Source organism: Jatropha curcas, chromosome 7, assembly GCF_041381405.1.
Source record: "Jatropha curcas cultivar XTBG-Jc1 chromosome 7, XTBG_Jcur_1.0, whole genome shotgun sequence".
NCBI lineage: Eukaryota > Viridiplantae > Streptophyta > Magnoliopsida > Malpighiales > Euphorbiaceae > Jatropha > Jatropha curcas.
The window spans coordinates 23,977,570-24,002,642 of record NC_143157.1 but is presented as its reverse complement, the minus strand read 5'-3'; the positions used below and the strand labels follow the sequence as shown (position 1 = coordinate 24,002,642).

Here is a 25,073-nt window from a genome sequence, read left to right as displayed (position 1 = left end):
ATTCAATCTTCCTCAAAACAGTAAAATTAGTATGAAAAACAAAGGCCAAATGTTTGTTTGGACACTTCAGCAGCAGTAAGTAAATTCCAGCATAACATTGTGTATATATATTTTTTATAACGTTGTATTATATGAAAGATAAGCAAAAAATTCAGAACTTTCAAAGAAGGAAACTTGAATTAGCATTATTATTTTTCCAAAATAATTAAATGTTTGACGCACAAACAAAGATAATTATATATTTCTACGCTAACAAGATTTTATAACGTTGTTCGTTAAAATTAGCAGCTGTTTGTTCAGAAAATTTATCTGTTTGTTAAGAATAATTTAGTTCTTTGTTCAGTGAAGTTAATTATTTTAATAGCTGTTAATTATTTTAGAGCGTTTGGAGCGTTTGGCAGTGTCTAGCAATTTAAATAATTTTTTATAAACAATTAATAACTATCAAAATAATTAATTTTGTCTAACACGTACAAACGATTACCTTCTAATCTTTCATTTTTGTGCAGAAGATAATCAATAACCAATTAATAAAAAATAAGTCCAAACAGCAACCAATTACACGTGGCGGTTTTTTTTTTTTTTTTTATCTCCAAATTGGACCCTAGAGCTTAGTAGTTTTGATACTTCCTTCCGATTTTAGCCTATACTGACCGCATGCAATAAACTCTTTTATACTATTGCCAATCTAAATAAAAATCGGAACAAAACGCAGAGTTTGGAAACGGAGATAGTTGTGGCGTAAGTGAGGAAGGCGAACGCGAAAAGCCAATTTGCGTCTCGGCTCTGAACAATAGATTTGTTGTGTGCTAATTTGTTCAGATTTGAGAGCTCGAACACACTCTCGCTTTCTCTGCAGTGTGCGAGCGAAATCTCTCTGCTAGAAGCCATGATTTCAACGACGAAGCTTAAATCAGTCGATTTTTACAGGTCAGATCTCCATATCTTCAGTCATTTTACGTCTATTCCATTTTCTGTAATAATGTTCATTACTTATTTGTTTTGTTTAGATTATAAAATAGAAATTGGAGTTGAAGCTCTGTAGCTTATGAATCGGATAGTTTTTTATCTTTGCAACTAGATCGTGCTTGGCTGGACTAGCTGTTATTATAGTTTAATTATATTAGTTTTGTACTTATTGAAGTCCTTGTTTGTTGCTATATTCCTTGGAAATGTTTGTTTAGCTTAGCATACGATGATAGTTGGCCGAGAATATGTTCCCCATTATTTGTAATATGCGCGTAGGAAATAAGTAATGGTGGTTTGATTATGCTTTCTGTTGGCAATTTGCAATTTGATGGAGGAATTGACTGAGTGACGTGTTTGGGTCGTGGAAAAGTGATTCAGATTGTGAATCTTGATCAATGTGTATAGCTGGATGAGGGAAGAAATGGAGTAGTACAGGCAGCAATTAGCAATCATATGGAATGAGACTATAGGGGAATCTTTAAATTATGATAAGTGCTCTGCATTGCCACTTAGTTTGCAATTCCTGAGCAGCAATTTAGTTTGCAATTCCTGAGCAGCAATTTTCCTTGAAATGCTGTCGAAGAAGGATCTTGAATGATTTCTTCGAATTTCGTATTATATTCCCTGGACATTTGAAACTTCACTGTCTAATGTATCAATATGGATTAGTAAGAAGGATTCACCAATTGTTTTGAATTTTAACTCTAAGTGAGAATATTATCATGATGTCCCATTTTGTAACTTTTTTTTTCTTTATTTCCTTCTCCTTTTCCTTGGACCTTGGTAGGTTATTAAGTTAGCTGAGAGTAAACAACTGTTCTGTGTACAATAATTTGTCCTTATTTTTCTTGATATGTGTTTTAATGTCTAATTGAGTTGTGCAGTAGATTTGCATGAGCTGGAGATGCTTACAAATTATGCACACAAAAATTTGCTACTCATCCTTTTCCTGTCTACAGAAAAATTCCAAGAGACCTGACTGAGGCATCATTATCAGGTGCAGGATTATCCATAGTAGCAGCTCTCACCATGTTATTTTTGTTTGGAATGGTAAGTAGCTTCTATCTTTCTATTAGTTTAAATCATCAGCTCAATATATGGAAGCATTCAATATTGAGGTTCAGTTTGGCATCCCCCTTTCACCTGCTTTACAAAAATGCTTTTGTATTTATTTATTTATATTTTTTGGGAAATGGTCATAATAATATACTTATGGAATAAAGCCTCACACTGTCTTTCTTGGCTTAATATATTTATTTACCCTGACTTATTACAGTTATACTATATTTTATTTTTGTTACTTTTGTACCCTAAATTTGCAAGTTTAGGATCAATTGTATCTTAAAACAGATTTTGGGAAAGATTTCATTCCAAATTGGTCCCCAACTATTTCAATTGTATTAAATTATGTCCAATTTTAAGTTTAAGGCCAAATTAAGACAATGCTTTTATTTTTGGGCCAATTGTATTTAATTGTTATTCAAACAAAATACCCCCCTCCGTCCCAAAAAGATAGCCCACTTTCTATTTTCCCACAGATTAAGAAAGTAGCAATTATTATGGGTAAATGATAATTTTATTCATATATAACTTTCCTATTATGCCCATCTTAAATAACATATGAGTATCTATTATATTGGAATAATAAGTAAGAATTAACGAGGGTTATTGAAAATAAGATAAAATTTAATATGGTATAGTAGACAATTTAAAGATTAACTATAATGCAAAAAAGGAAAGTGGACTATAGTTTAGGACAAACCAAAAAGGAAATATGGATTATATTTTTGGGACTGAGGGAGTAATTTTTTCACATTTTAAAAGAAAAAATTCAAAAAAAAAAAAAAAAAAAAAAGAATTTGAAACACAAAAATACAAAATAACAAACACTAAAATTCAAGACCAAAAACAACAAAGTTGATTTTAGCAACTTATAATTGGGTGTTTTTTTATTTCCATTTTCCTTTTTTCTTATTTTTGAATTTTTATCTTTTAATTGGGTATGGTTAAAAATCTGCAAAAATAAAAAATAAATATGTGGAAACTATGATTATCTTGAGTTTTCCATTGATGGGTTAAATTAAATATATAGAATTATGATGGATTTTGAATGTCATAATATTAAAATATGAGAAAACTTACTTCCTTGATGCATATTATTAGTCTAGCAATTCCTCTCCTTTTTTTCAATATTTTATTTTTTATTTTTGAAATTTTTGTCAGTGTGAAAATAAATTTTTTTTGTTTGAATAAAAAAATGTTTTCAATTGACTTGAAAATTAAAAGAATTGTCTTAATTTGGCTTTAAACCTAAAATTGGACTTAGTTGGATACAATTAAAATAGTTGGCGACTGATTTGGTGTGAAATTTTTTTCCAAAATCTGTTTTCAGTGCAATAATTTCAAACTTACAAATTGGGAAACAATAATAACAAATTTAAAATGGAGTTCAAATGAAAAGTCATAAATTCAGAGTGACAAGACTATTAAGCCTTCTTTTTTTTTTTTCCAAAAAACTAATCAAGTCCGCGCTGCATGGAAAATGCAGATTAGTTTACTTATGGTTCATATTTGATCCATCAATCTTGATATGCCACATTGTTCATTCCAATACTTTCTTTTGGGCTTTTATTTTTTGTGTCTGCGTATATGATAATTATTGCTTTTTTTTTAATTTATGTTTTATGTTCCTCCCTCTGTTGTTTCCTGTCAGAATCAACTCAAATACTTTACTTTGCTGCATCTATGTTTGTTTTTTTTCGTTGGTCAATATATTTGGTTATTTTAATATTAAATTATTAATAATGATTTTTTTGTGTAGTACCTTGATATTAGTCATAATATATATATATATATATATATATATATATATATATATATATATATATATATTTTTTTTTTTTTGATAGGTGTAAATTCATAATGTTCATTTTGCAGGAATTCAATAATTATTTAACAGTCAGCACCTCTACGTCTGTTATTGTTGACAACAGTTCTGATGGGGACTTTTTACGAATTGATTTTAATATAAGGTAACTATATGTCATGCTGTCGGAATCGAGACTGTTTAATTGAGCACACAGCTGTTTGTTTGTATAGTTCTTGTGTATCGTGCTAGAATAGGCATAATGGTAAAGAGGCACTTATTATCTTTACGATTGTTGGCGACACCGTCATATCTTGTGCAGAAATACATTATTAACATAATTACTTGCAAATTCTGGAAAAGGAGCAGTTAAGTGATAATTTGTATGGACACTTTTTTTTGGGTCATCTATTCATTTATTTTTGGATAAGCAAGTGGAAGAAAAGTGATTAGGCATATTAATACCTTGGATATTGCGGATGGCAGATGGAGAACTAGGGATAGGGCAAAGTGAAAATATCTCCCTGTTGCCTAGATCTCTTCTTGATGTGGTATGTTGGTTTCAGCATGAGGGCCAATGATCTATGGTTGTTGCCATTCTATCAATGAGATTGCAGTACTCTTTTTCTCCCTTGATTAAAGAGACAGCGTAATGGAGGCTCCAGCCATGCAGATAGATAAACTCATCTATAAGATAGAGAATCTAAAACGTTTACAACTTCCTGCTCATTCAGAGAAATAGCCATTCTACCAACAACACATTATGAGCCATCTATTGATATCTCGTCCTTCCACCTGGCCCAAAAAACATTGGTGGATATTTAAAAAAAAGAAAAGAAACCACTGTAATCAATGTACACTCCTCCAAACCTGTAACTTTTCTTTGCCCCTGATATTCTTGTTAGTTGTAATCACTGACATGCCCATAGATCTGAGGGCTTATTCTCACATTGCATCATACAATGGAAGATGCGCTTGGAGTTTCACTGCACTTGTGACCAAAATTTTCCTGTGTACCCCGCAACACCCCCCCCCCCCCAAAACAGATTTCTATCACAAAAAAAAAAGAAAAAAACATTGTCAGTCATAATTCTCCCCATGTTACTTACAAGGCAAAAAAAGTTAACCTCTGAGGGCTCCCAGTCTTCCAAATTTTCTAAACTAACTGTATTTTGCTCTAATTCCAACTCCTGCATACCGTTGTCAAAAACCACGTTCCTAATTACACTCCTGTTTGAGGTGCAAGAGTTCACAATATCATCCATCTTCCTTGCCATCAAGGATATCTCTGGGCCTTGGATTTTCAAGAAAAGTTTCGTCTAATTTTCATACTGAAAAGGAAGTTAGCATCCCCATCAACAACCTTAAAAGTCAGCATTCAGCATTACTGCATTTTGTTGCCTGTAATATTTATAGTAGTGTTCACCTTTAAAAAAGTTCCTTGTGACATTATTACATCAGTTTGAAGCTGACGACTTATATTTAACTACAGCTTAAGACATATTATTAACATGATTTCTGCTATTATTCTTTTTTTTTTTTTTTTTGTGTAAACTGTCATTCAATAAAATTGTTCTTTTATTAATGTGGTTGACTAATAATTTATACTTCTCTTGAAGCTTTCCTGCTCTATCATGTGAATTTGCATCAGTTGATGTGAGTGACGTGTTGGGAACTGTAAGTTCTAATGCATCCATTTCTCTCAACTGCTTCAATTTTATTGCATTTAAATAAAATTTTGCTGGCTGCTATGTTATAGTTTTTGTCGTTTCCTTTTTCCATTTTTTCTGAGAAATTTCGCTGGCTGCTATGTTATAGTTTTTGTCGTTTCTTTTTTTCCATTTTTTTCTGAGTTGTATGCCTTTTTTCCTCTTTTTTTTTTTTTTTTTTTTTGGGGGGGGGGGGGGGGCGTTGTGTTTGGTGCACGCGGGATGGGTGGATTGCTTTGGACTTGAGAGATTATGGGTCTTATCTTCTGTAAGTGCCTCAAAAAATTAATAGCTGGATAATAGGTTAATGGTTGCCTTTATCTTAGAAATTAGTTGATGAGTAAGTGAAATGTTAAAGAATTTGAGAACGGGATGACCTATATGGTTTATTTGTCTGCACAAAGAAACCGGCTCTTCAGGCTGTGTGTTATTGATCATGAAGTAAGAGATTGCATCATATTCTAAATGAAACCTTGAGAATTTCTTGTACTATGGATAACTATTTCTGTCAGAGCTGCTATTTATAAATCATTATTTTGAAGATATTGATTAGACAACATTGAAAATTGTTTTTATGGTGAATTTGCAATTTTCTTATCATTAAAACTTCAAAACATCTGAATAATAGTTTCAAGTTGCTTTTTCAAACATCTAAAATTGCCTCTTTTTGGAAAAGGAGGTTTGCAAACTTGATGCCAAAAAGACTGCCGTACTTCCTTAATTGCGCATATCCATACTTCATTTTGTGTTGTACTTTGATCCAGTCATCTGTTAGCATGTGATGGTGTTCTAAATGATGTACCTTGAGAATAAACTTGTGTGTTCCTGGCATTTGTATTCTTCATGATTCTTGAAATTTGTCTTTCCTGTTTTCCATCAACTCCTTGCTGTCAGTGATACTCTTTTGCTCATTTATTTCTTAACATAATGATCTGGACCAGTTGAAGTTTTGTACTCTGGTTTTCAGAACAGGTTGAATATAACTAAAACAGTCCGCAAATATTCAATAGATCATGATTTAAAGCCCACTGGCTCTGAGTTTCACTCTGGACCAGTTTTTCATGAGATCAAGCATGGAGATGAGGTTGATGGAGAAGTTGATGAAGGGTCCGTGTTACTAAATGCTCATAATTTTGATCACTACTCGCATCAGTAAGTGGCCTGATTCTGAGTTACAAACATGTCTTTTTGGTTTCAGGTTTCTTACTTTGGACAATTTTCTCATGCGTTTGTGGCAGTGATACCTGAATTTAATTATTATTATTATTATTATTATTTTGCCCCATGTGCCATACATGCACCTGATATTATTTAGTACCTGAATTTGGTGTAGATGATCCCATAACTATAGTTTCTGAAAGCATATGTATAGATGAACAAATGGTTTTCCTGTTAATTCCAGTGGATCTTTTGTTCATCAGCTCTATTTGAAAAATAATTTGGTACCATTGAAGACCAACACTCTTAAACTAGGTTATAACCAAAAAAAAAAATTATGATTTCTGATTATATACTTCTATTGTGAATTTAAAAATATGATGCAAAATTAGAAAATTATGTAATCCAATTGTAAGTAATGCAATTCAGAATCCAATTAATAACCAATCAAATGCAATCAAGATTAAGACCGGACCAATCAAAAATTCAACTGTAAGTGACAGGGATAAAATTGCAAATGTAAATATTTAAAATTTAAAATGGGATTATTACACGTAGCACTCTAACCTTTAGGAATTTGTAGCTTATACTTTAACATTTGCAATTCCGATATGCAGTCTTTAATATAGGATTCAATTTGTTAATAACCCCTTAGTATCGGGATGCTGGGTGTAGAGTGTAATAGTCCATTGGGAAACCTTCTTATCAATTTAGGCCATCAAATTTAGTTATTGTTTACACATAATTGAACCAATCTAATTTATGTGCTAGAGTTGCTACTAAGTAACAAATCACTTACATATATTTAAGGTCATCGTAATAATATTTGACCTTAGATGTCCTTAGCTTTGGTAAAAAAGGTTTCTAATATTTTGCTCGATTGATGCTTTTAAATGTACATGCTATTTTAATTATTTCTTTTCAGGTATCCAATTTTGGTTGTCAACTTTTATGCTCCTTGGTGCTACTGGAGTAATCGTCTGGTAATTCTATTATGCCCGTGTATTGGTCAATGTTTAGCTTTGGAATTTTATGCAAAAGGTTGTTCCTGTGCTATATCATTAATTTGTTACCCTCTTGTGATGTTTACATGGATGTAGTTCTTTAAACTAAATTTGTATTGAACTAGTTACATTTGTGCAAGTTTCTTTTTGTAGTTTTTAGTGTCATAATCATTCTCTCTCTCCTTTATACTTATTCATAAGGATATTATACTGAATCTACTTAAATTTTGAACTGAAGGCTTTTTATATTACTTACTTGTATCATTAAATTTTGTAGTTATAAAAACATATGTTCCATATAATGTAGCTGCAAATAGTGAAGAACTTAGCGGTCTTGTTTCTTCCAATTAGACTTCAAAGTTCAAATAGTTTAACTGATCTATCTATATCTCTTGGTTTTTGTGAACAGAACCTACCGACAAGGCTATAAGTATGCTAAGTGCCATCCAACTTTAGAACGACTGTGTTGGCTTTACTAATTTTGATCTGGTCTAGCTTTGTGTTATACTTGCTTGGGATGAAGTATGCTCTAGCATACTTTATGATTTTGACTAATTCCTCTAGAGTAGACATTTCCATATAGATTTCACATTTTGAAGCTTATTAATTTCCCATGCATTGTAAATAATTAAATATGGACAAGCGTGTCTGGAATCTTTAAAAGGATGTTCAATTCTATTTTTTATCTCATTATTATTGACAGTTGTTGTTGTTGTTATTATTATTATTTGCTTTGCATCAACTGCTTAGACCAATTTCCTGGTTGTGCTTGTATAAATTGTTCTAAAGGCTTCATCTGTCACTACAACTGTGGTGAGATTTAGTATTTTCTTGATTGTTATTGTTTCTTGTTTCAGAAACCTTCCTGGGAAAGTGCTGCTAAAATAATAAGAGAAAGGTACTCAACTTTGTAGTTTCTTCTCCTTTCAAAATCCGTGTTTATTCTGTCAATTGCATTAAATAGATGATTTCATACCCTTATTTTGACATTTTTCTGTGCATATGCTATGCCATTCATTATTAATAGGTATGATCCAGAAATAGATGGACGTATTCTTTTGGGGAAGGTTGATTGCACTACAGAAAATGAATTGTGTAGGAGGTACTTTTTAGATTAATGTTCCTTTGATTCTAAGCTGATTTTCAATGCAACACTTGGATCACATAAAATGTTGGTTAAGTTTCGATTTATCGCATCATAAATTTTCAGGAATCACATACAAGGGTATCCTTCCATTCGCATATTTCGTAAAGGAAGTGATATTAGGTGAGTATATTTCTTTTCTCCTGTAATTTTGTTATTCTTCTTTACAGTTTTCCATGGTGTTCTTTTTCCATGGTGACTTGCCTTTCCAAAGTTACGTATGTAACTGTCATCTTGTTCCAACTTGTTTCTGACTTTTTCTGTTGGTGTGCAACTGGATTGGATTGCAATGATTATTCTATTAGAAACCTCTTATTCTCCTTCTTTATGATGTTTTTGCTTGTCCCTTATATAGAATTTTTTTTTTTTTTTTCATTATCATGGTTGCCTAAATGACTTTTAAACTCGTTGCAACCTCATCTCTGGATCTATCGTGGTTCAGAATGATTTGCTTTCTAACAATTGGCTACCTCATTTTCTTTTTCCTTTCTGAGTCAGTCAACTGAATTCCCAAATGTAGTGTTCTGTTTTTACGAAAAAAATACTTTACAATATTAAATTCAGTATTGAAACCCACACCATTTGAAATAAGTAAATATACTGTATATAAAATAAATAACAAAATGATAGAAGGGACAAGAAATCAAGGAATTTGCACTTATGTTTAGTAATGCGCTTGCCTAATATTCCCAATGTTGCCACGATTCTGTTGACCCAATAAAGGCTTTTTCCAGCAATAGATCACAATTTCTGTTGTACGATTGTTCTGCTTTAGATGTTCCACAATTCATTAATGAGTATGGTATCGTAATCATCTCCTTTTTCCCCTCCTAATAAATAATATGCAGAGATCATATGATCTTTTCATGTTCTGAATTTCACAGTACTTTCATTAGCCTACATTGGTTTTTTGATAGCTTAATTATCACAGGGATGAACATGGACACCATGATCATGAATCATATTATGGAGATCGAGATACAGATAGCTTGGTTAAGGTATGAAAAGTTCTACTTAGTAGTTAAACTAGATGCCAAGATATATACTTTGGGTGCAAATCCTGGCTTGTATATTGTTGTCCAATTAATAGGAGTTGAACGTCGCCTAATTTGAAGTTACTGTTCTTTACAGACAATGGAAAGTTTGGTTGCACCTGTTCCATTAGAGACTCATAAATCAGATAATACAACACAGAATGCCAAGAGACCAGCACCTTTGACTGGAGGTTGTAGAGTTGAAGGTTATGTGCGAGTAAAGAAGGTAAAATTCCATGACATATAGAATCAGTCAAAAATATTGATCATGACACTGTATGGTTAATAAAATGCTGACTGACATTTCCTGATTAGTGAGAAGAGATTTAGCTGTTCAAGTGTGAAATCTATATCATGTTGCACGCATTGGCAGAGAATACTGGTTTTTCTTTTGAAGATGTTAATTAAGCGTAGCAGCGAATATCCTAATTTTTTTAGTTTGTCAGTTTCTTGATTCATCTTTCTAACTGGGCAGGTTCCAGGCAACCTCATCGTTTCAGCTCGTTCAGGGGCACATTCCTTTGATCCTTCTCAAATGAACATGTCACATGTCATAACCCATCTTTCGTTTGGCATGAAGGTTTCACCCAGGGCCTTGAGTGATGCAAAACGTTTGGTTCCTTTCATTGGCAGAAGTCATGACAAGTTAAATGGGCGGTCTTTCATTAATCACCGTGGTGTAGATGCCAATGTTACTGTAAGTTTGTTACTTATGTTCCTCATATTCTTTGTTTCTGTTATGCTGTCTGCATCCTTGGCCAAAAGCATTTCAATGTGACATCTGCCATCGTGTAAACCACATGCTTATGGGCATCCTCACAAAATGGGTGTAAACTGTGAGATGCCCAAGAAAACCCCAAAAATGGGACGTGGTGGGGTGAGTCCATGATCCTCTTGTGGATCTAGTCTCCTTTTTCTTAGTCATGTTATTCATATCCATTTCCTTCTGGTTAGGAAAAATTAGCAGAAAATTTAATGTCAAGTCATCATCATATCATTGGTTGCTTATCATAAAATCCTCAAATGACTACCTTGTTCTTGAGCATGATGCTGAGTACAAGATTAGATTAATATTTACAGTTGTAATTTAACGTTGGAGCATTATTCCTTGTAATTGCAGATAGAGCATTATCTTCAAATAGTTAAAACTGAGGTGGTTACAAGACGATCTTCTCGTGAACACAAATTACTCGAGGAGTATGAGTACACAGCTCATAGTAGTTTGGCGCAGAGTGTGTACATACCTGTTGCAAAATTCCATTTTGAGCTTTCTCCCATGCAGGTTCAGTAAATAAGAAATTTTGTTTGATCTTATTATTGTTACTACTAGTGTGCTGCTAAGAGTAAGAAACTATTGATCTGATTTCGATGCCTGCAATTTTCTGAATCAGGTCCTAATCACAGAAAATCCAAAATCATTTTCTCATTTTATCACCAATGTCTGTGCCATAATTGGAGGTGTTTTTACGGTTGGTATTCACATTTTTTTTATTCTCGGTTATTGAGTTGTTGCTATAGATGCACGCCTAATATTCTTCCCTTTTGGTTTCAGGTTGCTGGGATATTGGATTCAATTTTGCATAACACAATTAGACTGATGAAAAAAGTTGAATTAGGCAAAAATTTTTGATAGGAAGATGAAATTCATTGTTGTATAAACAAAAAATCCCTGACATTGTTAAACTCCTTTTATTAGTTAGAATTGTTAAGAAGAGTCGAAATACATCCCTCTTTGCTTTTGATATACGAGGCAGTGACATTTGTGTCAATCTTACGCATATTGTCAAATTGCGAAGCACCAGTGAGTGAAGAACAAACTAACAGGAATGGAATATGTTCTCTCCCATTTATATTGAGCAAAGCGATGCCACATTTCCAGATTTTTCATATTTTTGTGAAATTTTCATTATTTGGTTCCACTTCCCGTATAATGGAAAATTGTGAAAATCTCTTTTGCAAAGATGACTTTTCTTATCTGTTTTGATTGTTAGTTTGAGATTATTGCCACCAATTTAATATAGATTATTGCCTTAATCCAGTGTAAGTGTATATACAACTTGACAATTAATTCATACTTAATATAGGTCCTTGCTCTTTCTTTCTTCTTTTTCTTTTTTTTTCTCCTTTCTGAACTTCATTGGAGTAGGGTTTTATAACTGCTATTTGAATTGTACAATTTGTGCATCGTAATTATTATTATTATTTTTTTTTTATAAGTAAAAGAAAGCTCCAGTTGATTGGACTTCATTTTTCCTTTTCTTTTTTTTTTTTTTTTTTTAGAACAAAGAAAAGTTTGCAAAGAAAATTTTATCGCAGTATGAACACCTGCTGATATGCTAGACACAGACACTAGAATTCTTGCAACCAAATGGTATAAAATTTTATTTATTTCCTTCTATACAATGATTTTACATGAAGTAATAATACACACCAGCGATACATATAATCGTCAGCTTATTTTCTTGTGTAACAAACAAATATTCAATATCAATCAATCCACCTCTGGAATAATACTCAAATCCAAACCCCGAAAAAAAAAATAATAAAAGAAAAAAACAAAAAGAAATGGAAAATCCATCAGATAATGCAAGTTTTCCACTCAAAATACTACTATAAGAGATGAAGCAAAGAATGCTCCAATCAAAGCAGTGGAACTTATAAATACGGAAGAAGCTGCACCATGATGCTCACTGGTCGGAGATGGAGTAGGGACAATATCAACTGTTCCTGTCGGAGGAGACTGTTCTCCAGCCGGTTCAGGAGATGGAACTATCCCCGTATAACCTGAAGGTGGAGGTGAAGCTGTGGTTGTTTCGTTAGTGTTAGAAGAATGATTAATCCCTCTATCTGCTAAAACAACAACTACCAATTTCTCATTTTTAAGACAATGATCTTTGTTTCCGCTAATGAAGTAGAAAGCGCCGGACCGGTTGAATGTGAAGACAGTGTGACCATCATTGAAGCTTGCAAGAGGTGAGGTTGTTGTGCAATTGTTGTAATGATCTTTGGTTACTTGAAGCACTGAGTCTTGGTCTGGCTTGTAGACAAACACTGTAAAATTTCACAGCCATAGATTATTGCATCAGATATGATTATATTTCTTATACTACTAACTCTAACTATAATGAAGATATGATAATCAACTTACATAGGCTATCTCCAATCTGAAATCTTGTTCTTTCTGCCCATTGATTGTAGTCGTATGCACTTGAATTGTCGTATACAGCCCAACCCTTAGCTCCTCCAACTGTGAACTGAATTGCATTTCCTTTCTGCAACAATAGCATTAGAGCAAAGAGTCCCAGCAAATGAAAGGCTTTAGCCATATTGAAGAACAAAATCGAAACTGTTAAACCCAAAATCTGAAAACTCAGATTTCAGATGGAGGAGACAGATAGAGGTGTGACTGCAATTGTGTCAGGCTGTGGGATTTTGTAGGCCAAATTTGCATGGACTTTACAAGCTGTGATGAAGAAGCTTATGCTACTTTTTCTTGCGATTTCTTAGCTTATAGTGCAAAGTATATGTTCACTTTTATAATCAAATGTTTGTGTTATATTCTTTGTCCAATGTAATTAATATTTGTTAAATAAAAATTCTTTACTTTGACTGTTATCAAGAATATTCATGTCTTCTGTTCTTGGTTAAACTAATTAATTATATAAGCAGACTGTGTAAACACTGAACTCTTTTGATGTGCTAATTGTTTATTCTGATGGGAGAGAACGTTTCTCCTTCTCCTCAAGGAGAAATGGACATGGTGTGGCCCAAATTTCAGTACTTTAGCATTATTGTTGGAATTCTTTCTTTAATGAAATGAAGATCATAATTCATCTTTGGGTTTCTTTTTGTTGTTGCCAACTATTTTTCTTCAATGGAATACTTTGCATATATTGACAACATCCTTAGGTATTTGTCCTCAGAATATTTTAAGCCCGCCAAGCTCAGAATATTAATGTGCTTATGATCGCTAAAACATACATAATACATTTCTATACATACTTGCCAACTATCAACTTAGGGATAAAATTCTTCTTGAATCAGAAATTTCGAATTCGAGCCTGATATGCAGTATCTTTAGACACTTGATGAGAGTGTTTTATCCTTTATGGGTTTGTCTGAACCGTCTTTAGTTATGAAACGGTTAAAATAAAAAAAAAAAATTATAGCCAAAATCAAAAGGAATCTTTATTACTTACTCCTCCACTGTCTACACGACTGTTATTTGATTGTTGATAATAGTATGTACATAGAAACAATGGAACTGCTATCCTCATGTACCATAATAAATGGAACTGCTAACAAAGTAAAACCTCTTTGGAATAAGAAACATAGGAACCCGAACATGATTTTTCATCTATTAAAGATCATTCACCGGACAAAAAAAAAAAGTGCAAATAATTATTAAAATAAATTTTTTGATTGATTTAATCCTGGCCATAGATCCGATCTAAATATATTTTCAGTATAAACTGAGTTTATTATTTAAACATGTCCACCCAATAGGAAGAGGTTTTTCTGTCGTTCGCAGGAGTTCTAAACTGATTTTGCAAATTACGAACCCAATCTATTTGTCTACTAACGGCCCATATTTTAAAAGCCCATTAAAAAGTATAATCTACCATTAAAAATCATTATAACAGTAAAGAAAACAAAATTAACCTTTTTTAAAAGGAAAATTTGACTCAATCATAGGAATAAAAAAAATACAAATATAGAAAATTGAAATTTATTTAATATATTATTTAGCATAAAATGTAAAATATGAAATAAGATATTTGGTTAGAATACTAAATTTAATCATTTGATAATTAGACGATACTAATATTACTTTTTATGATATAACTGTATTCTTAATTTTGAGCTACTGAATTTTATAAATAATTTGATTGTAAAAAATGATAAAATTCATAAGTATACTGTATGCAGTGAAATTATTGATATATATAGAAAGAGAATAAGGAAATTTTTTCTTATTTATTGTCTCTGCCATTTAAATATTAGTATTATTAAGTGACACCGTTTTATATAAGAGAGAGAATATTAAGTAGCACCGTTTCATTTGGTTAACATATTTATAAAAATAATAATAATAATAATAAATAAATAAAAGTGAAGTTTGGATGAAAACATATTGAAATTCTTAATTAATTTTAACCGTTGACATATTCTTGTTCGGTTTAAGTCTCGACAAAGTCAATGTGGGATAAGGTCAAGGTGAATAGGTCCAAGTCACTGTGGGATAAGGTCAAGGTGAATAGGTCCAAGTCAAAGCTCAATTCATGTGGAACCCACTTAATAGTGTCCTTACAAGTTCAAGCTTATGCATTTTATTTTCATTATTATTGCTCTCTCGCTCTTTATATTTCTATTTATAGAGAAATGATTGAATTTTCACAAGGATTAAAGAGATATTTAAACTATAATTTCTCTCATTTTCATTTTTAGTTCATCCTAAAGCACCGCTAGTTCTTATCTAAATTTTCTATACAAGCCTGTAAGAGAGAAAAAAGATGCATTAAAATCTTAAAAGAATAGAGTCTCTCTTCGACTTCTATAAGACAACCTCATATGAATGAAGAAGAATTCACGATTTTAATCCAATCATTCAAAAATTAAGATGAATACACAAATGCACTTTAATCTCAACATTATCCCTACAATTAAAGAAGATGCGTCTTATACACCAATGTATTCTTAGATATAAGGAACAATTGGCTTCTTCAGACTATCTAACAATACAACCTCCAATATTATTCCATAAACAACAAAAAAAAAAAGTAAACAAAAGAAAAAAATATTTACTCAATAAGTTAAAAATTATGTTCATAAAATATTATTTGCTGATATTGAAAAGGGTAAGCCAAATGTATGCAATATTCGACAAGTTGTGACAAATTTTTTTCTATTTTTGTGAAGTCAGCTTCTCTATTATTTGCTTTTGCCTTGTGTTCAACTAATCGTATGTATGTATGAGTAGATCGTGCTCATTTACGTAGCAAACCTACTTTAAAAGTGTATTAAAATTATTATATAAATTTATCAAATATTCTTGCAATATCTATGATAGTTCTTAAAAAAGTATGAAATATGAATTTTTGTAGCCATTTGAATTTGCTATTCCAATCATTTTGGTGCTTATACTACCAAATAATGCGTGTTTATTAATTGAGAGGGAATTGAGATTACAAACAAACATTCTTCAGTAATATAAGTGCATTAAATAATTATTTGATTTTTTATCCGTTGCTACTTTATGATTCTTCTATACTTATAACTTTACTTAAAAACTATAAAAAAAATATGAATTATTCGTCTTGATATGCTTTTCAAAATTATCAAATTAAGTAAATTTCTATATATAAACGCTCGAAAAATATTCTCTCTGTGGGAGTCTTATTTGTAGAGAATATTTTTTTGAAGGCATTTTGTTGAGAATATTATATTTACTATTTAATAATATTATTATTTGACAATTATGTATTACTATTAGGTCGGGTTGGTAGATGATATAAATTCCAGCTAATAATATATCATATAAAATATGTCAATCAACGTGGGCGCCACAAACCTACCTATCCACATTAGACGGCGCGTCCTTTCCACGCTCCTCCGCAAGTTGACAGTACTTAAGCCAATTTCTACTTGCCTTTTTTCTGTTTCCCGCGAAAACTGGCGAACAAGTGAAAAGTCTCATGATCACGCGCTTTTCTCGCTTAGAAGATGAAAATAAAAATAGGTAATTTTTGTCCACAAAATAGAAAAAAAAAGAAAAAGAAATAACACATTTAGAATATATATATTTTTAAGGGGAACACATTTAGAAATTAGAATAACGGAGAAATAGTTGAAAAAAAAATTAAAAATGGTAATTTTTAATTATTAGATTTTATAATGAATAGGTAGCTTTTATAATTATAAAATATTATGAAATAAACACTGGATATTTAATTACAAAATGTAATATTATCAAAAAATAACCAAAAAATTAGCAACCCCACTAATAAAAGTCCAATCTAATTATAATATTATTGTTAAAAAATATCTAAAAAAATCAATAAAAAGCATAAATTAGAAATTAAGAAAAGTGAAAACACTTTTCTTTTGGATGATTCTTATTATTACCGGTTCTCCTTGCTTTGAACTTGTCGCTTTGTTGTTAGGAGCTTGGTCCCTCTTCTGAACCTCCCATTTTTCTTACATATTTCTCTCATTTTCCGAGGGTCCAGCTCCTGGGTATTGCTGGTCAGAGGGTCTTCTAAAGCAAATTTTCCTTCTTTTCGGTTTTCTGAACCTTTTGGGTTATCAAAGTTTTTTTTTTCTTTCTTTTTTTTGTAAATGTGGAGAGACACTGGAGAGAATGCTGATTCTTACTATGAAGTCCGTCCTGAATGTACGGATGTTCCCAAAACTCGATTCAAAATCAAGGTATTTGTTTTTCTTTTATATGGGATTTGATTTGGATCAATGGGTTTGTAATTTGTGCTTTATAAGTACCCCTTATGCTATCCTGGATCAGTTCTTCATGATTTATTTGCTTATGGCTTTATTTTGGGATTTGATTGGTAACATTTTGTTAAATTTGGATATATATGGTGTCTATAGTGTTGATTTGGATCAAAGTTTAGTACAGAATGAAAAACAGAATCATTACTAGCAACTAATGAATGTTTGGATATGGAATATCAGTAATATTATTGGGATCAACGCAATTTGGTTAATAATATGCGTGAAAGTGTTAGCTCTGGATCTTTGTTTTGAAATGGAACTCTGTTGTGTTATTAATTGAATGTGGATGACTTATGTTTCCATATTGAACTTGCATTTTGAAACTTAATAGGACTTTGTTCATTTGTATTGTCAGTCTGACCTTAAAAAATTTAGGTTGATTATATAATTATGAGCAAGAAGGAGGAAATTAGATACAAGACGTATCTAAATGTCTATGACTACGTGATTAAGATTGGTAATTACGTTATGGTGATTAAGATTCATGTGAACTTTATTTATTTTTTGCTTTTGTATTTATATGGCATTAGCAGATTGAGAAGGAGACAGAATTTAGCACTAATTATTAGAAGACACATCTATGGTGAACTTGGAAACTGCCTTGTCAAAATTCTGATTATAAAACTATCTTGCCTGATAAAGCTAAATATAAGTAAATATACCTCAGATTGCTGCCATTTTTGTTTGCAAGATTGCTGTGCATTTGAAATTGGTGCACAATCAGGTTAATGCATAGACCTGGTAGTTAAATTTCTGATTTTATGCTCCATTTGGGACTTAAATACGTTGCTCATTTTGCAATAGATGAAGCTTCTTTCATGATCTTCCCATGCAGGCTGGTAAAACACTAAGTCAAAGGAAATGGCAGAGTGCATTTTCTCCGGACGGGCAACTAGATATAAGCAAGACTCTTGGTCGAATCCAGCGTGGGGTAAGTTCATCCATGGAATGGCATCTGATGTTCAATCTATAAAATCTAAAGCTTACAAATTAAGGTGCTTTCTCGTTTCCTCTTTTACTTGTCTATTTAGGGGATCCATCCATCAATTAGAGGAGAAGTTTGGGAATTTCTACTTGGTTGTTATGAGCCTAAAAGTACATTTGAAGAACGAGAAGAGATACGGCAAAATAGAAGGTAGCCATTTACTGCTTTGCCTCGGTCATACACTGGAGAAATAACTAGGAAGGATGAGGAATTACTTATTTTTGGGGTGTTGCTCCCAATAATCTTATTTATTACATTCCTTCATTATGGTAATGGAGTTATTATGTTCCTGTGACACCATGGATATAGTCCCTGTTGAAAATATACTTGCCATTATTATTATGACTAACTTGCTATTAAGACAGACACCTCTTTGGTTTGGCTGTATTGACCATATTACCATCTAGATTAACATAACTTCTTGTGATCTCAGTATGGTTTCTGGTTTGGAGATCCTGTGCAGTCTGCAATATTATATTGAAGGTTGTTATTTGTATATATGGAATATAGTTTGGTAATATTTGGTGCTTGAAATATAGTATGCTAACTTTGAGTTGAATTCTGTGATTGCCTTTTTTTTTTTTTGTGCACAAGAGTTTAAATTTCTTCTGTGCCCGTCTTCTCACTTTAGGATACATTTAGAATTGTTATTATGTTACACCTTCAGGGTACAATATATTAGGTGGAAGGAAGAGTGTCGTGAAATATTTCCTGTTGTTGGAAGCGGCCGGTTTATCACAGCTCCTGTAATCACTGAAGATGGCCAGCCGATTCAGGAGCCTCTAGTAATTTTAGAGACAAATCAAGACGGAGACCCAGCTGTACCTTCTGAAGATGGTAATTCTGCTCAAGATGTTGTTTCATCAGATGCTGAAGCTGTTGCTTCTACCTCAGAAATTGTGAAAAATCTTACTAGTAAAGGTCCTTTGGACAATAAAGTAATCCAGTGGTTGCTTACCTTACATCAAATAGGTTAGTGAAGTTTTGATATTTAAATGTGCCTTCTCTATTCTTTGTGCAAACTTCATTGTCTGCATTCTCATTCTCCATCTTCGTTTTGTTTCCCTTGCATTTTAATAACATGAAAAGGATTTGGACCAAGTATTTTTATCCTTCAAGCAATTATTAATGGTTAATCAGCATTAGTGCTATCTGGTTCATTGCAAATGTATTATTCTTATTGACGCATGAAACATTGATTTCTTTCATGGTTATATGAGGTTATTGCATATATTATATAAATGGGGAGATACGGACATGTGCATTGACTGACATGTTTCATGCATGTCTAACTGTTGTTTTGAACTTTTTAAAACTTCCGTTGTTTTATAACAGAATAATTTTAATCCGTTACATTTCTGTAGTATGGGTGACTTTCTGCTTGGATTAACATGTATTTAGGTCTAGATGTGGTTCGCACTGACAGGACATTGGTTTTCTATGAGAAGCAAGAAAACTTGTCAAAACTTTGGGATATTCTTGCTGTTTATGCCTGGATTGATACAGACGTTGGTTATTGTCAAGGTAAGTTACCAAATGAACTTTCCTTTTTTTTTTTTTTTTTTAATAAAGGGCCCAATAAAGAGATAAATTGATTTGCTAGAAATTTGTTCAATTAAGTTAAGTTGGTCTTTGAAGATTTCGACTTCCTTCAGTTTTTCCACTTTTCTTTTGGAGCTTTCAGTTCGGAGAATGGAGTGACATTATTTTCCACTGGGTTGGCTAGGTAAAAAGATGGGGAAATATGAGTTAAATAACATTTTAGAAGTTAATAATTGGCATTTTGTAGACTACTTGTAATTGTTATTTGGGTGCCATGGAATCTTCAGATTGATATGCTATAAGCATTATACATCTCGAACTCCTCTACACTGTGTTACACTATTCATACACTAGCAAAGAGCACCTAATCCCTCCTAGCAGTTAGATATTTGGAAGTTTGACTCTAAATTCTAAATGATGAAATCATATTTGTAATCTTTTTATGCATAATCTCCTAATAGGTAAATACGACTGTGTCTTGTTAATTTCAAACAGCTTGTTTTTCCATGCTGAGGAATTATCATGGCATGATATTGTTATAGATAGATAAGAAGTTTCAAACTGATGTGATGCAAGAAATTTCATTGGTCATTTTCACTGATGAATTCTAGGGTGAATTTCCCAAAAACTACTTTTTTTTTTTTTCTAGTGGTTTTTCTGCATTTTTTGGATCATTTTCTTAACCTCTGCTCCAATATTATCCTACTTTTCTTATATAGAAATTAAAGCTGTTATAACCAGCCAGCTAGTAATAATAATGATGGTGGTGATAATTACCTTTTTGATTGATTGCCCCTTCCCCCTACTGCATTTTCTTGAATAAAAATGGAAGAACACTAGTTAAGACTTAAGGTCCTCGGCTGTTATGAATCCATGTGATTTTTTGAGCAGGAAGTTTACATGTGAATAGTAATTATATTGTTGTATTTCTTTTTAAAATTTCTACATTTGCTTTATCTCCTCTGAGTTGCTGAAGGTATTTCTGGCTATATAATTGAACTATCTCCTTTATGGCAATCAGGGATGAGCGATCTTTGTTCCCCCATGATAATGCTTCTTGACCATGAAGGTGATGCATTTTGGTGCTTTGAACGTTTGATGCGTCGATTGGTACTTCTCTATTTTTTATTGGCTGTTTCCAGTTTATTATTTAAAGAAATTAATTTTGTTTTATCTGTTAAGGAAATTTGTAAAAGTATCATTGTTTTTGTGTATGGTATGTTTGTTTTGTTTACCATTCTTGTTAAGTTCCCACTGCAACAAAGTTAAGGATGAGATTAGTGTTACTTTGATGTTTTTCTCACTTCTCACATTTTGTGACAATTATTGAGATCAGAGTTTATGCATAGCTGATTGCTGTACTTCTACTCTTATTTCCCTGCTGTAGTTATTCCTCACTTTTCAACCTGACTTATTAGTTCTAGAGGAGCTTTGACAGCTGTACCTCCATCGTTTTTTGTTTTCTACCTGACATCCTGTTTCTTATGATTTCTTTTTCTGTGGAATTTTAAAGCGAGGAAATTTCAGATGCACTGAGAGCTCTGTTGGGGTGGAGACACAACTTAGTAATTTAGCTGCAATAACTCAAGTTATTGATCCAAAACTACATCAGCATTTAGGTATTGCTTTGGATTGCAAATCTTTCTGTTCTGTACTTCTAATTCACCCTTTATGTTATTCGTTGTTTAATGCTTGCTAGATACGTCTCGGTTTTAAGACAGTCATTACACTTGTTGGCTTGTAATTTTGAGCTGTTTGCTTGTTATCACGAGTACTTATCCACTTAGCAGCCAACAAGTAATAAAAAGAAGATAAGAAAAACAGGACTTATTATTTGCCTCAAGATTTCTGTTGTAACTAATAAAGAAAGCCTGAATATCACTTTATGTCAAATTGTTGCAAGATGAGAATAAGAAAAGGGGCACTCAAAGTGCATGAGGCTCACTGATTTGCAAGTGTTGGGGGAAACAATACCAGAAAAAGAATTCCATGCATTACTATCCTATAACATAAGGGGATTGCTTCTCTAATCCAAGTTTATCATTTGAGATGATCATTGGAGTATTTTCACTTCTATATGAAAATTGAGAACTTTGGGTTTTAAGAAAAATGGGAGACATTCTATTTTATTGCAAGTCCAATGTGTTGGAGGCAGTTTTCGTCCAATTATATGTGCAAGGAAGAGAAAAAGAAAAAAAAAAAAGGAACGAAAAAGTTTGTGAACAATATGTGATTTACAAACAAGGATTAGGGACGATGACAGATTATCTCTAGGTGTCTAGCTGCACATATTATTTTGTCGTTTTCATGGTGTAGTCCCATCTGTGTGTGCAATAACCAACTTATTGTGATGAGTCCTAAGCATTTGATGATAACTTAAATATCCTTTGATTTCAGTTTGCACACTAATTGACTCATGATACTTATGTTTTCCTTTTTCATTTGTTGATTTCGACCCCAGATGCCCTTGGTGGAGGTGACTATTTATTCGCGTTTAGGATGCTCATGGTTTTATTTCGACGAGAATTCTCTTTTTGTGATTCACTTTACCTTTGGGAGGTATGGAACCTTGAATGCTTTCTGGATTCACTGAAATAAACAAAATTTATATTCTAATTCCATCAATGTTGTAAGAAAAGAGTAGATAGATTTAGAATGAGAAGCTGAAGCTTCAAGCCTATTGGGATATATGTAATACCAGTGATTCTATATTGGGTAATAAATCACCTAATTACAGCCCTAACCATAGCACATTAGTAACACAATTACAGCACTCTAATCCCCTTATTACAGCCCTAATCACATCACATTAGTAACACAATTACAGCTCTAATTACAGCCTTAATCGCAGCATTCTAACAAGTGTATTCAGAATGTTGTTTCTAAAGTTGATGGCGGCACCACGTGCATATTCGAGAGAAAAATACTTTGGCTCTATCTTACTCGGCCAAGCTGCAAATTTCATTCATAGTATTTGAATGAATGTTTTGGAAAGCTAAATTTTAGGTTCTTGAAGAATTCATCCGGCCAACTTTCCGATTCCGAATGATCTTGAGTTGCTGGTCTTAACTTAAAATTTGCAAGGGCCTATTAGTAGGTCAGAACATCCCCTTTTTCCCTACTTGATTCCAGCTCTATCTGTAGATATGCACAATGCTTACTTGAGAACTGAAAGGAAAGGTTGCTATCTTGTTTGGGGTTAGAGATGGGTTTATTTTCTTCGGTGAGTAGAAAGGAAGGAGAATTGAAATAATTTGATTTGTATGGCTGCAGAAGTCACTTCGATTCCTGGGCTCTGTGGCCTTGGATTGCAATTTTTTTCATTCGTACTCTTTGCTTTTCTGGTTCTGTTTATTCTTGTTCATGTTCATGCATTGTTGGATCTAACTGTATATGCGTTTCCTTCTGTTGTATATGCATTCTTCTTCCTGCTCGGTGAGTCTATTAACTGTTTATTCTGCTTTCTTAACATCCAACAGATGATGTGGGCCCTTGAATATGACCCTGATTTGTTCTATATATATGAAGAGTCTGATACAGCTGCTGACAAAGCTGAGGGATCTAAACTTCAATCGAAATCCATACGCCAATATGGGAAGTATGAGAGGGAAAATATGAAAATGGGACCTGGGAGTTCAGAAGCCCCACTCCCCATCTCTGTTTTCCTTGTTGCCAGTGTCTTGAAAGATAAGAGCTCAAAATTGTTAACAGAAGCTAGGGGCCTTGATGATGTTGTTAAGGTCAGCTTAATGATTTTATTTATTTGGTTATGCATTAGATGCCTCCAGGTTGCCATATACAATGGTTTAAGAAATATTTGTTTTGGAGTGGCAAATCACTGAAAAACCTTGTTCTTGTGCTGAGGGAGGATGATGGGGATATTATGAAATTGGTAGTCTCCTGCCACCCACTGACCCACATGCCCACACACTAAAGGGAAAAAAAACAATAGAAGAGGCTAAAAGTCTTTGTGGAAATACTTTTTGATGTATCATCTTTTTACATATACACAAGCAGAGATTCAATACCCTCATCCCATTCTTGTTGAGAATGTTTATTTTTATGTAAATGCCAAATTGTTAGTTGGAGTAGTATTAATCTGGAAGTCCAGATCATATTCTTGTGTGGTAATTTTCCATGTGAGATCATCCTTCAACTCCAACTTAGCCAACAACCCAGCATTTAGAAAGCTTGTTGATTTAGTAACACAAAACTTGGACTTGACTGTGTTAGTTTGTAGTGGGACCAACCTCTTTTGATTTTGTGACAATCAGGTTTCAACTTGTCTATATTTGTATTCATTTCCTTTTTGGTTACTTTGCCTTGCAGATACTGAATGACATGACTGGTAATTTAGATGCCAAAAAAGCATGCACTGGTGCAATGAAACTTCATAAGAAATACTTGAAGAAGGTTCATATCTTACCTTGTGGTTTTGTAGTTATTGAATTTGAAATCTGCAGGGTGGTATTATTAAAGATAATTTTTTTTTCGTAGCATTTTATCTTATATATTATAAAATCATAGCACTATTTATCTATATATTATAAAACCAAGGGGAGATTTTTATTTACTATAAAAATTGAAATACTTCGACACCAATGGAGTATGTTTACTTTTATGGAGGTGCAGTATGGCACTACTCTCTTTGCTAGTTTGTTAATTACTGGGTTGGATTTTTGATTCATTTTTGTTTTTTTCCTCTATTTCATGACCATATTCCATTGGTATTTGCTAGTTAATCATTTTTCTGGCTATTCTTCGAACTCATCGTTTGTCCTTTATTACTGCAGGCCAAGAAGACATAGCATTGATGAAATACAATATTATTTTATTTTTTTCTGTTTTTGGGTTTGCGAGGTCAAGAAATATCGGAATGCAGTAGCATTTCATATCTTGATTTTGCAAGTGATAACTTTAGTTCCCACACAAATCTTTGCTTGGAGATTACAGAACTGTACAATTGCTCCAACCTGCAAAATGGTCCTTTGTAAAGGAAATTGTTGTATGTGAAAGTCAAAAACATTTTCTTTTCCTCATTAGTTCTGTATCCTAAACATTCTTGAATTCCCTACTGGAATCTGTGTACTGTATTATCCTTATACTTTCTTTACAATCATTCAATGAAATAGAAAGAAAATATTTTACTTGTA

At 32.6% G+C, this 25,073-nt stretch overlaps 3 protein-coding genes across 3 annotated transcripts; 2 read left to right on the top strand and 1 right to left on the bottom strand.

Moving 5' to 3' along the window:
* Positions 1 to 700: 700 nt before the first annotated feature.
* On the top strand, positions 701 to 11,771 carry LOC105632898 (protein disulfide-isomerase 5-3). The gene is made up of 15 exons (XM_012215365.4): positions 701 to 930; positions 1,929 to 2,019; positions 3,907 to 4,001; positions 5,455 to 5,512; positions 6,512 to 6,696; positions 7,628 to 7,685; positions 8,564 to 8,604; positions 8,734 to 8,808; positions 8,917 to 8,973; positions 9,782 to 9,848; positions 9,982 to 10,110; positions 10,360 to 10,581; positions 11,005 to 11,166; positions 11,276 to 11,353; positions 11,437 to 11,771. The coding sequence occupies exons 1-15, from the start codon at positions 890 to 892 to the stop codon at positions 11,512 to 11,514; spliced, it is 1,437 nt and encodes a 478-aa protein (XP_012070755.1). The 5' UTR covers positions 701 to 889; the 3' UTR covers positions 11,515 to 11,771.
* A 468-nt stretch (positions 11,772 to 12,239) lies between these two features.
* On the bottom strand, positions 12,240 to 13,303 carry ENODL9 (early nodulin-like protein 9). Its single transcript, XM_012215364.3, has 2 exons — positions 13,033 to 13,303; positions 12,240 to 12,935 (listed from the first exon to the last, which is right to left on the bottom strand). Exons 1-2 carry the CDS (start codon positions 13,208 to 13,210, stop codon positions 12,484 to 12,486), a joined length of 630 nt encoding a protein of 209 aa, XP_012070754.1. The 5' UTR covers positions 13,211 to 13,303; the 3' UTR covers positions 12,240 to 12,483.
* A 3,709-nt stretch (positions 13,304 to 17,012) lies between these two features.
* LOC105632896 (rab GTPase-activating protein 22) lies at positions 17,013 to 25,073 on the top strand. The gene is made up of 11 exons (XM_012215363.4): positions 17,013 to 17,312; positions 18,229 to 18,324; positions 18,425 to 18,528; positions 19,046 to 19,350; positions 19,780 to 19,902; positions 20,942 to 21,030; positions 21,434 to 21,539; positions 22,382 to 22,479; positions 23,400 to 23,660; positions 24,250 to 24,333; positions 24,714 to 25,073. Exons 1-11 carry the CDS (start codon positions 17,223 to 17,225, stop codon positions 24,726 to 24,728), a joined length of 1,371 nt encoding a protein of 456 aa, XP_012070753.1. The 5' UTR covers positions 17,013 to 17,222; the 3' UTR covers positions 24,729 to 25,073.

Excerpts from the sequence above, each read along its gene's own strand:
- LOC105632896 (XM_012215363.4), top strand. The coding sequence starts at position 17,223 with ATGTGGAGAGACACTGGAGAGAATGCTGATTCTTACTATGAAGTCCGT. Across the intron at positions 18,325-18,424 it reads TTGGTCGAATCCAGCGTGGG|GGGATCCATCCATCAATTAG; the intron begins GTAAGTTCATCC and ends TTGTCTATTTAG. Across the intron at positions 19,351-19,779 it reads GCTTACCTTACATCAAATAG|GTCTAGATGTGGTTCGCACT; the intron begins GTTAGTGAAGTT and ends ACATGTATTTAG.
- ENODL9 (XM_012215364.3), bottom strand. The coding sequence starts at position 13,210 with ATGGCTAAAGCCTTTCATTTGCTGGGACTCTTTGCTCTAATGCTATTG. Across the intron at positions 12,936-13,032 it reads TCAGATTGGAGATAGCCTAT|TGTTTGTCTACAAGCCAGAC; the intron begins GTAAGTTGATTA and ends GAAATTTTACAG.
- LOC105632898 (XM_012215365.4), top strand. The coding sequence starts at position 890 with ATGATTTCAACGACGAAGCTTAAATCAGTCGATTTTTACAG. Across the intron at positions 931-1,928 it reads AAATCAGTCGATTTTTACAG|AAAAATTCCAAGAGACCTGA; the intron begins GTCAGATCTCCA and ends TCCTGTCTACAG. Across the intron at positions 10,582-11,004 it reads GTGTAGATGCCAATGTTACT|ATAGAGCATTATCTTCAAAT; the intron begins GTAAGTTTGTTA and ends TTGTAATTGCAG.